The following is a 14,059-nucleotide window of genomic DNA, read 5'->3' on the forward strand; positions in this document are numbered from 1 at the left end:
ACATCAATCCAGTTGCTACGAGCACTCGCGAGATGGGTCCAGGATCACGGCGCGATACTCTGGACGACCATTTCGGTGATTTTAATTGGAAGAAGGTCACAAATATGGGTAAGTATCGTTCAATACGTCTTTGTTAACTACATCTGACTCGTATTTAGGTGTCAGTCTATCACGAAAGCTCAAAGCCGCTGTTCCTGAACGCGACCAGCATGTACGCGATTTTGAAGACTTCGACAACACACTCCAACACGAGAGACCCGAACAGGTGGCGGAATGGAGGCTGGCGGTGGAACGATGGGAATTGGATTCGTTGCAAGAGATCTGTTCGCACTTACAGGCAAACGTACGTTACTAGATTGTCGGAGGAATGTGAAATACTCACTATCATCTAGCACTAACGCAAGCAGCTGTACGACTCAGTCTCTCTCAGCAAGAAGCTGACAACCTCGAGCATGGTATGGATGACTCACTGCATGAGGAAGTCTCGCGCAGCGTGTTTAATCTCCTCTGGAATGGAGATCGAGGATCAGCAGTAAGTCTTTCAATTGTTGAAGTTTCGTTTATATACTGAGGCTATTTTTGCAGGTGCGGCTTGCAAGAGATATCGAGCTTCTGGGAGGGCACCCAACTGACTTACAGCGCACGAAGCTTCAAGAACGGAGCAACATTTTACGACGCAAAATAGAACAATGGAGCAAGGTCCAACTTTTGTACATGCCGGTCGTTGCTCGCCTTCGCGCATCGGATATGCCAACAAGCAGGACCCATTCCACTGAAGAGAAGGCCCACGAGATCGAACTGTGGCTTCCCTCCGAGATCTACGGAGATGCAACAGACCCAGTGCATCAATGTGATGCCACGCTGTGCCAGTATGAGTGGGAGCTTCGCAGGGCCCAGGCATATGATGCGCTGGATGAGCTCCGACGTCACCTGCGCCTACGCGCACATCTCTACAAATTTAAAGATGCCCATATTCGTGGCCAGCGAGCTAACACACGCACGTCAGCTATCATTGACAAAGTTGAGTCAAATGTGTCCATCGCTGCTGCAAGATATCGCAGAGCATGGTCTGCACTCGAACATCTCTCCCCTGCTCTGTCTCGCACTACATGGAAGGAGGAGTTCTCAAAACTGGAGAATGACGACATCCGTGGGATGTCACAAGGCAAGCCAGGCCAATCGTCTGGCAACCGTACATTGTCCTGGATATGGAAGGCACGCGGCATAGCTAGTGACGCTCCTGAAGGGGAGATGGTGCTCAACGAATGTAGGTTATGTTTTCTTTTATTATTTTGCAATTGCTGATACCTAATTATTACTAGCATTAAGAATTGAATGGTGCAAGTCTCGTGCACGAGCTACGCGTTGGGTCGAGGAGGTGCAACTTCTTCGAGAGGAGATGAGGCGTGTCGCGGCATACCTTTTGTGGCATGCTGCATGGTGGGATGCGCAAGCAGATCGTCGCACAGGGCTCGCGCTTGCAGAGGTTGAAGGTATCAGAGGATATGCAAAGCGTCAGGCAGCTGTGCGGCGGGATCTCCATGATACATTCCTCTCAAAGTGGGGTGCCGTGAATGGCATTTTTTAATTTACACAGTGATCTATTTACAATGTTCGATCTATTTACAATGTTCTGAGAGATCACAAGAGAGATCCCGATCTTTAGAAACACAGATGCATCGTGCCTGGTATCATTAGCCTGGATGTGCTGTTGAGGACATTAAGCATCATGAACCTTCACGTCTGTAGCTCAGAAACAAACTTACAAAAGGTATTGTGCATAATGAGACACGGTTAAGTATCACCCTGCCATGAACAGGTGGGTCACGTCGTTGTGGGCCTTGTGGCATAAAGCAGGTCAAGAGCAGGATGTTGATGAAAAAAATGATGATATAGTGTTGCTGCATTTTTTATGGCCGCTAGAGCATAGTAGGATGTTGTATCTTGTTGCGCGAGTGCAAAGTCCTGTGAAATTGGGTGTTTGTTTCGGCATTCACGTATAAAGAGTCTGAAATTTGCTAAAGTTCAACCAACCTTGACTTTCTCCCCAACACCGTTGCGTCACTCCGTTTTTCCATCCCTGATGCCTGTCACCACTCGCCCATCAAACGCTAACACGCACCCTGGTCAAATTGTTCGCGATGCAAGTCGAAAACAACGTACTAAAGCTGAGAAGGCTGCTGATGACAAACGGCTCCGTGAAGAACAGGAAGAAAAGGCAGCAGCCGCTGTACAAGGCATAGAGCGCCTTGCCAAGATTCAAGCCTCCATGGAGGAGTCACAGGCAAGTATGACTAACAAGAAGCCGAAGGCAGTTAGGCCGCGTGCTGTCAAGAAGCCAGTGGCGGCTTCTCTGAAGGAAGCCGGACGAGCGCTAGGTGATAAGCAGGATGAAGACAGGTTGGGACAGGAGGGACTTACAATGGAGATTGACGGAGATTATCGAAGCATCAAAGATGTGAAGGTCGCTTCCAAGCGATCACTCAAGGGTGCTGTTGATGCGGCACATTTAAAGCTGAGAAGGGAAAATCAGTTTATGCCACGTGTTAGAGATGAGAAAGAATCGTTTTCATCACCGTCAGTTCTTCCACTTACCTGCGGTCATGTTACTGCTTTCTGAATCAACACTTTTTTTTCTTAATTTGACCTCGGAATTTAGGTCCATAAAATCAACAGTCGCTGGACGAGTCAACGCTTGGTCTTCAAATGTTACAGCAGATCCGCAACGCACCCAATCAAACTCCAGCTCTCAACCAGCTTCTGCCCCTCCTTCGACCATATTTTCCAAGTCTACCGCAACAACAGCTTCCCAAGCAACTACCGTGAAATCGCAGGTCGTCCATGGAAAATCAACCATGGATGACCTTGAAGACGCGCTGGTTGGTGGATTTGATGATGTGGAGGTTGATGAGTCGCTGGAGCGTGAGGCTGCATTTCAGTCAATGAGAAGGGGAAGGATGCCGGTTAAGGTGTGTCATCCTGCTTTTTTTCGAGATCATACATTCATTTTACGCACGGGTAGTCAATCATTCAGATGACTGATAGTAGTATCGAGGATATTCCACCACCTCCAACACAGCCAAGAAAGCCAACTCGCCTCACCACCCCCATCAACAGCAATGTATTGCGGAGGCTTGCGAGGGAGGATGCTGATGTTATGTTCGCAGATGCTGACACAGAGGACTCGGACTCGTCAGACGTGGTCGATATAACCGACGACATTGATGTGGTTGATGTGGATGACTCTGTCAGTATAATCGAATGGCCTGCTATCAAACAGGAAGCAGAAGATGTGCGTATGGAAGATTCAAGGTCAGGTGTAAAGAAGAAGGGATCTCGGACAACATCTTCGGTATTGTTTTATTAACTTACTGTGTAGCCGCCAGTTTGCTGATATTTTCGTGTAGACCTTTGTCACAACTACTGACATTAAGGTACCTCCTTCAAAGAAGATCAAGACCGAGCAAGTGGACTCACTCGACACTCCTTCAACTGACGATCACCCTTGGGTCGAACGATGCAAGGCTCGGTCAGCGTACCGCAACACTGATCTACCTCCTCCTTGTCAGGACTTGCGCTGGTCAAAGACGTTCCTTCCCACCATATTCCTATGGGCAGGGGGCCAGCCAAACCTTTGGAGCATTGACGACGAATCCCTCATAGTTGCTATTCGAGCTACTTTCAAAGTTGTCTATCCCGAGGTTGAATACACGCCCACAATTCAAGGATCTGTTTTTGGAGTTGTAAGAGCCCTTTGATTGCCGCTTTCACCCTGCTTAGTCTGTTCATATTGTAGACCAATCAGCGTCTCTTGGAATGGCGTAGCAACTTTGGCTCCACCGCTATCGCCATCGTGATTGATTTTTTGGCCCGAAATGAAGACGACGAGGATCTGGACTTGGAGGGACTTGCCAAGTATCTCCTCGCCAAGTATGCTTTCCTTTACGCGGATACAGAAACACTGGATAAGGCAACAATCTATCGCTCCCCCTTCATGCTTCAACTTGTCGGTACCTGCTCATCTTCAGGCCACCATTGGTCATGTGGATGTTCCAGAACTCAAGACCGGCGCTCTTGTTGAAAAGGGCATCATTGGTGTTGTCTCAATCTGCGCGGCAGCGGTATGTAGGGTTTTTTCTTTCTGATTTGTCTGACGCTGTGTCATGCCTACAGTTAGAACGTGCACTCACTCTCATCAGCAATAATGATATAAATGTTGAAGATGTGCTTGCAGCAGGACCTGCACAGCGCAGGTCAATGGTGAGGGCACCCAAGGTCTTGAATAAGGCAACCGGGAAGGAGACTTGGACGATTCACGCCTTCTCTGTCAGCAACTGGGGCTCTCAAACTCTTGCATTCTCGAAGTCGGTGCAGGCCAAGGGAGACGAGGCAATCAAGACTATTTCCTCGATGGCTTGGAAGGTCCTCAAGAAGTCGAAATCTCAGGCTGGGCTTGAGAGTTTCCTCGATGACGATGAATCCATCGAAAATGACCCTCGCGCCTTTCTCTGGTAAGTTTGCATCATGAGCCGTCCTCCAACTCGTCAACTCATATTCCCTTCAATAGAGATACCTTTTTGTCATCTTCGTGCTCTGTTGTCTGGCTTACTGTTCTTGCATTATACCAGCTTTCGCATCAGTTTTCTCCCCTTTCCATCACTTTTAATGACTTTTGCATTCCGCTCGCATGTTGCATGACTCGTACTTTGTTCAACTTAATCTTCCTTCCACTACGCATTTTTACACACTTTTACTACTTTTATAGACGGCGCGGTGCTTTCTAAGAGGCCAATTTCATTCCTGTCAAGTTGCGAACAATAAGAAAAAAGTCAAGAAACAGAGCGCGAGTGGCCTTTTTTCAACTTTCTGCCAGTTCTCTGAATTCCTACTTGGTTCCTCTTTTCACTCGAATAAGTTAACATTAAGGTACGCTAAGAGTCTCGGTGTTTTCCTGATGCGCTAGCCTGAGGTTGGTTGAGGGCCGGGAGGCTTCAACGTTGTCAAGATCTCAACTTGAACTCCTGGTCCGTCTGAAATGGTGGTACTTGGTCCCCTCGGCCTCAGTCATAGGGAGCAGGCTATACGACGAGGAATCACAGTTTTCCCCCTATCAAGATCTGACTAGCACAGTTGGAGGCACTGCCAGTGGTAGCGTTTGATCCCGCGGAAGCAATTTGCGTCCGAGCCATAACTTAAAGGCGCTCAGAGTCCCTTTAGTGCTTTGGCTGACGCGTTCTCAAACAATCAGAAACGCTTGGCGCTTTCAGGTGCACACCGAGTAAACAGTTTTCGTACCCCACAGTTCGAACGTTCAACATCAGTATGGCGTCTTCTTGCTCTTTCCACGGCATTGTTGGAATTCAGAATGCATGCTAGCGCTCTTGATATGGACGTCCAACGCGCTGTACTTGCGCATTTACACATGGTAGGGTACACGAGCCTCTCGTCACGACATTCGGACATTGTTGTCAACGACGAATGAGGCAAAAGATACACCACTAGATGTCATTTACTTGATACTTCGCCGTCAGGTCAATTAATAGCATTTAAGTGTTATGGCACATTTAGCAGGATTTTCGCACATCCCTGGGTGTAAATTAGCCAATTGCAAGACACGGCGAGGCGGCCCACCCACCCTCACAGCTCACCTTTTCCTCTTAGACTAAGTAAAACCCCACAGCGCCTCCCGAAAACTTTCTCCAAACTTCTCACTTAATCACACCCATGTACACACATGTAGCACATTTATTCAAGTTGGGCCAAATTGATTCCTCTTCGCACGAATGACACGTCAGTGTGAACCTCAAAGTAGTTTTCTCGACCTCAAGCTTCAAGGCCACTGGCAAGTCTGCAATCAGCACGGCGTTTTTCATAGTCTCGAGGTTGAAGGGCATGAGGATATTGAAGATAGCCGTTCCTTCAACTTCCTTGCAACATTTTCCGAGGCGCCTAGTCAATACAGCAGCAAATATGATATTGCCTCGAGGTTTGCGGCCAAAGGTATCACCTACCTGTTGCCTAAACGCTGAAGCGGGGACTCACCTTTCCTCTAACTACTTGTCGCACCCTACTTCGCTCAGACTGATCCTCAACATCAACTATTTCAAACGATGGATGAACACAAGTCAATCAAGGAACTCATGGCAAAATCCTCCCGAAAACCGCGCATCCAGTGAAGCAACCACTGGTAAAAGTTCGGTATGTCGCTGATGAGGACCATTTCTCTTTGAGTCATTTCACTCGAAACATAAATTCTGATACGTCCTTCATCCAGTGCAGACGCCGTGGCAAGATTCGTCGGTTTCTAGGGAAGGTTAAGAATGCAACTAAAAAGATTTGTGTGGATCCCGAGTTTCCTGGGGTGGGGGTCATGTGATCGTACAAAAGCACTCGAAAGATTCCTGCGGCCGCAAGTTGGTAACCCTGTTCTTCCGAACTTTAATTGTGAAGGTGCCTCATCGATTCCGGATATCAACTTGAAGGTCGGTCACCTTTGAGTTTCTGTTCTCTCTCTCTCTCTAAATTCTGGTGGTTGCGCGGATTCAGGATGCTCCTCCTGGTGCGGAACAAGGCGCCGATCCCAAATCGGCACTCCAGAACGCCAAAGAGGCTGTAAAACTCATGAAGCCACTTTCGGAACACCTGACATCTGGAGCATCTACCGTCCAAAATGCATCAGCAGATCTCGAGGCTGCATATAATTTCCAGGATACATATCTTCAACCCCTCAGGATATTGGTCAGCGTTATCGGAACGCTCGCAGATGTACAAACCATTCCTTTTGGTTGGAACCGAACTAATCCCGTAGGTACATCCATATGCGAAGATTGTACTGGGCGTGCTGTCTCGTGCATCAAAAGTACGTTTCGTCCCTCCCTCGTTCCTATCTCATGCTGAGCAGCCATCGGTGTAGATGGTCATCGCCCAATCGGATCGCGACCAAGCAGTACATCGTCTTGTCGACAAGTTTACGACTTCATGATACAAGAGGAGACGCTCGGCCAGATTTCATCGATGCACAGTATCCTTGGACAGATCTCTCAGCAGACTCTTGGATGCGCCCGCTTCGTCAGAGATTATGCAGAGACCAAGAGCTTCTGTAAGTCTTCAAGCTGTTGCACTTTCCACGTCTTCTACTATTGTAACAGGGAAGAGACTCGGGAAAGATATTCTCACTGAAACAAATAATGAAATTCAACGGTACGGTGACGTGTTGGATGCGCTCATGAAAAACTTCCGGGACCAAGTTGCTCGGGACGTAGCTATCTATGTCCACCGTGCAGGTAAGGGTTGTACTTGCTTCTGACGCAACAGCTATCCATTTCTCTTCAGGTGAATTACTGGACCTCAGTGGTATAACTTATGCAGCGAACGCAGGGCTAGATACCAGGAACAATGCCTTCCAGGGACGCGCACGGAGATCCTCTCCCAGATCACAGATTGGGTCAACAGCACTGGAGACGACGTTCCACGCGTACTGTGGCTATCTGGCCCTGTAGGCAAGGGCAAGTCAGCCATCGCCCACACAATTGCTAAGTGGTTCAGTCATGCGGGAGGGCTTGGTTCATGTTATTGCTTCGACCGAGACCGAGAAGCCGACCGTCGCCATGGGAAGATATTTTCTATCATTGCGCGCGACCTGGCTGACCGTGATTCGAGGGCGAGACGAGTGTTGGCGGATACAGTTCAGCATGCCAGTGCGCTAAAGACTATAGCTGACATCATCCAGCAATGGGAGAAACTTCTGATGGAACCACTACAGAAGCTCTCTGGGTCAACTGTGGGCCCTGTCGTGATTGTGATTGACGCACTGGACGAGATTGGCACGGCCAAGACACGATACGACCTTCTTCGCATCCTTTCTGGTAAACTTCAGAACTCGGCTGTTTCCCAGATCACGGAGCTCCCAAAGAATTTCCGGTTTATCGTTACCTCTCGCCCGCTTCGCGACATTCAGAATGCGTTTGCGAGCACTCGACACATTCGAAGGATTTCCATGGACGACATTCCACCAGAAGTCGCGGAACGCCATATTTACGCTTACGTGTCGAAGAAGCTGGAAGGGCTTTCGCATTTTGGGAGCAAAGAGTTCTACGGCCCTCGCCAAGAAAGCTGATGGTCTTTTCGAGTGGGCACGTCTTGCTTGCGAATCCATCGAAGAACCCCCTGCTGGCTTATCTTCCAATCAGTCTTTCAATGTTATGGTGTGCCGCGATCCTGTCGAACGGGAGCACTTGTTGTACGATATGTATGACTTCGTTCTGACGAAGATCACGCGAAAGGATAGACATACAAACCCCGAGTTTCAGCAAACACGGCTGGCGACGTTTCGTTCTGTGATGGGACAAATCCTTGGCACGGTTGAACCCCTCTCCTTGAACTCCCTGAATGCCATGCGGAGCCATTTCCTAGATGAAAGCGAGTGTTGCAAAGTGAAGGTCATAGTAGAACACATGCGATCCCTCAGCGGTACCACCAACTCATCCAAGTCTACCCCAATATTCCGACCACTTCATGCATCCTTCCGCGATTTCCTGACGGACCAATCACACAGTAGAAACTTTTTCATTGACTTGTCAAAAGTACAACACGACCTTGCTTTCGCATCACTTCAAGTGATGGAACATGAACTTTGCTTCAATATCTGCGATTTAAAATCATCTTATCTCCCCAACTCCGAAGATCCCGGGTCACGAGAACGAGTTGAAAAGTGCACCCCCCACATCTATCCTATGTCTGTCGATTTTGGCCTACACACGTACAAACCATTGACTTCGATCCAGAGCTCGCCAAAGAAATAAAATCATTCTTCGACCATGAGCAACTGTTCTTTTGGCTCGAGGTACTCTGCCTTGTCAATGTACTCGGCGGCGCAGTTCCCGCCCTTCCGCTTATTGCCAGGTGGTTGAAGGTGAGCACATGGTTATTGAGCGTCAGATAACATACTCACACGCAGTCGCAATTGTAGGTTCACACCGGATACGAAGATGCCTCGTCCGCTGCAATGGACGTGTAAAGATTTATTCAAGTCTTCGGCGGCATCATCTTGCACAGCACACCTCATCTCTATATATCAGCACTTCCATTCTTGCCCGTCAACTCTGTACTTTCCAGAACGTTTTCTGCACGGTTTCCTAACTTTCTTCGTCTGACATCTGGACGTGATGTCAACTGGACGGCTGTTCAAACAAACTGTGATCAGCGGGCACAACAGTGCGGTTAACTCAGTCTCGTTCTCGCCGGATGGGACTCGCATTGCGACTGGATCAGATGATTACACTGTACGACTGTGGGATGCGGCGAACTGGGCAGCCAATAGGTGAACCCTTGCTGGGGCACACTGACTCAGTTACCTCGGTCTCATTCAGTTGGTGAGCCTTGCAGGGGTACACTGATTGGGTCGAATCAGTCTCGTTCTCGCCGAATGGGACTCGCATTGTTTCTGGTGCAAGAGATATGACTGTCAGACTGGACCCAATCGTCAGCTCTTATTCTGGGTACCACCCGCGTCACGACATGCATTTGGATATAATCCTCGAACTGCATTAGTGATTGGGAGAGGGTGTGTTGAGCTTGATTTGAGTCGCATGGCACATGGGGACACGCTGGCAGCACTGCTATGCGGTGTGAGTCCGAGTGAACACTGGACATTCAGAAATTATACACAATATTATTGTAAATAGATTTGGGTAAAAATCTGGTTTCGTTGACCTAACGCCCCCCAACAAAACACCAAGTTTTCATTGGCTGACTATGCTGCTGATGTAACTCAGATAGTAAGTCGTGTGCTCCTCTCTACCGGTTCGGCAAAACTGGTTGTGCCCGGTCCTCGGCAGAACTCACGCGAAAGGGTAGAACTCCAGGATATCCAAGTTAATCTCCGTGTTGAATTTCAAAGGCGATAAGGAATCTAAACTTGGCTTAACTTACGATCGAATTTACACCAAGATGGCAACCTTCAAGAACACCCTCAGCGTCAATGAAAACGTGTTTGTGATGGTTGCAGGCGCCCAACCACAAGTGCTTATCTATGTGCGCTCAGACTCTTCCCAATTCCACTCAGCTTGTATTTTGCATCCAAATACCTATAGCTCTCACTCATGTCAAAAACATCTACTAGTACTGACGGGGCCCAGGACCATACCAATGAAAAGTCTGCCCTAGAACAGGGTGACCTAGGACCCCCGGACAATTCAGAGTAAGTGGCCGATTCCTGGCATCTGTTGCTCGTATAACGGCAAGATAGGGAGAATAAACATAGTGGGCCTTCAGCGGTGAAGCTACCATCAGGGATGTGAGTGGTTTTGCCCTGATGCTTCTGTGCAACTCTTCACCAGAACTGCAGCTCGAACACTGGGCCTTCCCAGTCATCAGAACCTCACGAACAGGAAAGCGATTTAGCACCGTAAGTCCCTATCAATAGCGTTTTTAAACAGGCTCATGAACTATCTCAGTCAGCCAAAGAAGATTGTGGCGGAGAAGGACCAGCCAAATCTCGGCGAATTGTGAGCGACAAATATACCGAGCGATTGCAGCTGACGACATTTTACACGCAGAGCAGATACCATAAAGAAAGTATTGGAAGTTCTCCAGAACTCCACGATTGTGCCTAAAGCTCAGAGTGGCAAGGACAATCGGTCTCGTTTCTGGGAGTTGTATGGACGAGTCGCAGAGGAACACGACAGCGACTCCCTCGAGCGATACTCCAAAGACATGGAGAGTATCTTGCTCTTCGTAGGTTTAGCGTGCTTATCTTCGATCCGTTTTGAGATTGATGTTCGATCAGTCTGGTCTTTTCTCCACTGTCAGCTCGTCTTTCATTGTCGCAATGGAGTCCAACCTCAGTCCCGACCCCAGCAACACCACGAATGCCCTTCTCACCCAACTCGTGTATATCGGACTCGGAAACCTCACTGCAGCGGGCTCTATGCCCGAAGACCCAGCATCTGCGTGGTCGCCGACTGCGTCAGTTGTGAGGATCCAAATGATCGCATACGCAAGCTTGTCCATGAGCTTGCTGGCAGCATTCGGGGCCGTACTAGGCAAGCAGTGGCTCGGCTACTACAAGTCCAAGAGATATGGTCGCGGCTCGCAGGAGGATCGAGGGAAGCACAGACAAGATATGTTCGACGGCCTCAACACTTGGTATTTTGATGCTGTCGTGCAGTCCTTTCCTGTCTTGCTTCAGATTTCGCTTCTTCTCTTTGAGATCGCCCTCAGCGCCCACATGTGGTACGAGCAGCCCAGCATCGCTTGGGTGATCATTGCCACAATGATCTCTGGATTTCTGTTCTATTCGCTGACAGCTATGGCATGTTCGATATCTTCTTCGTGTCCATTTCAGACGCCAATGTCGGCGCTTTTGCGCATGTTGCGCATCGACAGTAAGATTATTTCGTGATTTCACGTGGTCGTTTCCAGTCTGAATTAGCATTGCAGAAGTTTTGCGCCTGATCTTTGATCCAGCCTCCAGGTATTTCCATCAGCTCAAGACGTCAGCGCACGGTGAACTATATTTTATTACGTGTGCACTGGTTTTGACCGTTTCTTGTCAGCTGTGCTGCAACAAATGCTTGATACCCTCAGACCGAGGTGGACCCGATTGTCTAAAGCACTGAGAGGTGAGGTACTTATCTCCTCTTACACAAGATACCCAGTGCTCATTTCACTCCCCAGGCGCTGTGCATGCCACTAGCGCATTCACACGATGCTCTGTTAAGCTGTTATCTGCCGCGCTTCACAATGGATTACGTTTTTTGGTTCCGTGCTCTTCAACAAACAATGTAGATTCAGAGGCACAAGTGCTCAACCAGGCTGTGGATATTTTGATGGAGAAAAAATGCACCCTTACCCCGACCACCCGGACATGCCCACCAGTGATCTCGAAGCACGCAGCATCAAGTGGCTACTGGAGACATCTACGGATCCTGAAGTATTTCTCGCGGCTGCCTGCTTTATTCCGCAGGTCAAAAAGCCCCTAGATCTTGACGTCTCAATCATGCTGCATCACGTGTCTGATATTTTCACAAGCTGCGTCGGCTTTGATGGGCAAATTTTATCGTCATTGGAGGAGAAAGTCTCAGCGTGTGCAATGGCTCTAAGTCATCTGTACTACGAATGTGTTCTTCAGTCCCATCCTGGCCATAGTAATTTTTTTAGCCGGGAGAGACAAGATGATGGTGTGTTACCTGGTGCGTTGGACAGCGACATAGCCAATCGCGTGGTGGTTACCACAACTCTAAATTTTTGTTCTCCAGAAAGTGTATCCTTCCTTATTCCAGACACTGACTCCATTCCTGTCCTTAGGCAGCTGTTACATGTTCTTCCTTATCACTTTGTCACCGGGCGAGTGGAAGAATATGTAGAAAAATTTGCCATAGCAGTGATATCGAAACTGATATCCTCTCCGTCCTCTCCGTCCTCTCCGTCGAATCAAATCGTGGCCAACTGCATTTTTCTCGCTTGCGTCATGGCCGGGGTTCAGTTTGACAGGAACGACATAATTTGGATCAATAAAAGGTGCTCTTTACTCGTTTGCTACTCTTTCTGCTATGTTTAACAAAGATATTGTGTAGTACTGCTCTGCCTCAAGTCACACAGTCCCTTTTGACGCGGTTCCAAAGCATTCTCTGGGCGTGGGATGGAGATGATCTCGAGAAAGACATCACAGGAGTCACACGCCGGGCATGGAACCTCCTCGACATCATCTGTCGGATCCTTGAGCTTGCTCAAAGTCACTATGAACCTTCACCCGACACCATGCGAAACCTGGACGTGTGTAGGAATATTAATTTACGAGCGAGATCATCCAAACACAATCATCCCTGGGAAGGTCTGCAGAATGCACTGCACTTCACGCTCACCGCTGCCAAAGCGTCTCGGGACCCTGCCAACTTGTGGGATTACTCGAATTCAAGTTTCAAGATAGGCGATTCCCACTCGCCAAAAGACTTTGACTGGCTGGTGGACTACTACCTCGACATCTATTCTGACGACCAGGAGGTAGCATTTGACATCCTTTATCTACTCGGTGTCATGAAAGTGCGCTGCAGCCCTGCTAAACAACATCAATACATCAAGAGCCTCATCGCCTGCATGGGCAGCAACATGCCTGTCCATTTGCGTTATGCCGCTCTTCATGCTACTCACTTTGTCCGAGAAGAAATCGTCTCGATTGATGACATTGATGCGAAGCTGCGGGACACGGTTTTGACCAAGTTATCCCCCGCTATCCTGACTACGGTTTGTCCGCGACCAGGCAGCAACACTCGCTGATGATCCTCACCACTTCTTCCATGATGACCGTGACTTGTGCTATCTCGAACTGATCTTCACCCTCGCGAGGGATTCTAAGTGGCACCCCCATTTGTTTAGGGATCATCATATAGATCGGTACATTAGCATGGTCGGAAAGTACTGCGAATCATCCTCGCTGCATCCCTTTTACCTATCTGGCGTCCTCCTCCGAATCGCACCTGAACAGTTGTCGATTACGCCGTTCGATGCTATCACAGAGCAGCAGTGGAGGGATATGATGATAATGGCATGGTACCGTGCCGACTCTGGAATTGTAATTGACGACAAACACTGTTTCGAGTTCCTCCCCGTCCTTGTGGAAGGCACGAAGAGGCATATGCAGATCGCGTCGGAAGATGATCTCAGGAGGGTCGTTAACTATGTGGGTGATGTTCTTGACGCACGAGGTTCAGAGCAGGGAGAGGGAGAGAGTGTCGTCGTTGCTATGAAAGAGTTGAGGACTGTAGCCAGCGATATGCGTGAGAAGTTGGTCAGCAGTAAAGCCTTGGGTTATTAGTCCTTGATGATCACGTTACTCGCATGTTGTACTAGGGACCAGAGGACGGGATGGAGCAATACGAGTGCGGAAGGGATAAGTATTGTAATAAAAGAGTATCGATATTCAATATATGTGCATCATAGGAGGCTGTACTACATCCATGCAAGTCTTTACTTTTCATCCCATCCAAGACTAAGCATGATCTTGAGGATATAACCTCGGACATTTGTGATTTTGACTTGCACAGTATCTCGAGGAGAACCT

At 48.6% G+C, this 14,059-nt stretch overlaps 6 protein-coding genes across 6 annotated transcripts; all 6 read left to right on the top strand.

The window, feature by feature from the left end:
- Positions 1 to 32: 32 nt before the first annotated feature.
- DFJ58DRAFT_732698 (uncharacterized protein) lies at positions 33 to 1,588 on the top strand (the record flags this gene model as incomplete). The annotated part of the gene is made up of 5 exons (XM_041386202.1): positions 33 to 108; positions 159 to 323; positions 393 to 532; positions 586 to 1,267; positions 1,323 to 1,588. The coding sequence occupies 5 exons, from the start codon at positions 33 to 35 to the stop codon at positions 1,586 to 1,588; spliced, it is 1,329 nt and encodes a 442-aa protein (XP_041239215.1).
- A 495-nt stretch (positions 1,589 to 2,083) lies between these two features.
- DFJ58DRAFT_748596 (uncharacterized protein) lies at positions 2,084 to 4,773 on the top strand (the record flags this gene model as incomplete). Its single annotated transcript, XM_041387602.1, has 8 exons — positions 2,084 to 2,577; positions 2,660 to 2,969; positions 3,023 to 3,352; positions 3,408 to 3,743; positions 3,797 to 4,006; positions 4,029 to 4,121; positions 4,174 to 4,511; positions 4,568 to 4,773. Coding segments are annotated over 8 exons (2,112 nt in total). The 3' UTR covers positions 4,569 to 4,773.
- Positions 4,774 to 5,783: 1,010 nt separating this feature from the next.
- DFJ58DRAFT_916610 (uncharacterized protein) lies at positions 5,784 to 6,808 on the top strand (the record flags this gene model as incomplete). Its single annotated transcript, XM_041395487.1, has 6 exons — positions 5,784 to 5,986; positions 6,081 to 6,198; positions 6,275 to 6,372; positions 6,398 to 6,482; positions 6,547 to 6,738; positions 6,764 to 6,808. 6 exons carry the CDS (start codon positions 5,784 to 5,786, stop codon positions 6,806 to 6,808), a joined length of 741 nt encoding a protein of 246 aa, XP_041239217.1.
- A 3,818-nt stretch (positions 6,809 to 10,626) lies between these two features.
- Positions 10,627 to 11,053, top strand: DFJ58DRAFT_625718 (uncharacterized protein; the record flags this gene model as incomplete). The annotated part of the gene is made up of 2 exons (XM_041381107.1): positions 10,627 to 10,734; positions 10,787 to 11,053. Coding segments are annotated over 2 exons (375 nt in total), but the record flags the coding sequence as incomplete, so codon positions are not given.
- A 69-nt stretch (positions 11,054 to 11,122) lies between these two features.
- DFJ58DRAFT_809656 (uncharacterized protein) lies at positions 11,123 to 12,768 on the top strand (the record flags this gene model as incomplete). Its single annotated transcript, XM_041391362.1, has 4 exons — positions 11,123 to 11,384; positions 11,721 to 12,179; positions 12,307 to 12,519; positions 12,576 to 12,768. The coding sequence occupies 3 exons, from the start codon at positions 11,123 to 11,125 to the stop codon at positions 12,363 to 12,365; spliced, it is 780 nt and encodes a 259-aa protein (XP_041239219.1). The 3' UTR covers positions 12,366 to 12,519; positions 12,576 to 12,768.
- On the top strand, positions 12,470 to 13,813 carry DFJ58DRAFT_809659 (uncharacterized protein; the record flags this gene model as incomplete). Its single annotated transcript, XM_041391363.1, has 3 exons — positions 12,470 to 12,519; positions 12,576 to 13,242; positions 13,355 to 13,813. 3 exons carry the CDS (start codon positions 12,470 to 12,472, stop codon positions 13,811 to 13,813), a joined length of 1,176 nt encoding a protein of 391 aa, XP_041239220.1.
- Positions 13,814 to 14,059: the final 246 nt, after the last annotated feature.

This window comes from Suillus subalutaceus (assembly GCF_016647625.1).
Source record: "Suillus subalutaceus strain FC151 chromosome Unknown DFJ58scaffold_131, whole genome shotgun sequence".
Classification (NCBI taxonomy): domain Eukaryota; kingdom Fungi; phylum Basidiomycota; class Agaricomycetes; order Boletales; family Suillaceae; genus Suillus; species Suillus subalutaceus.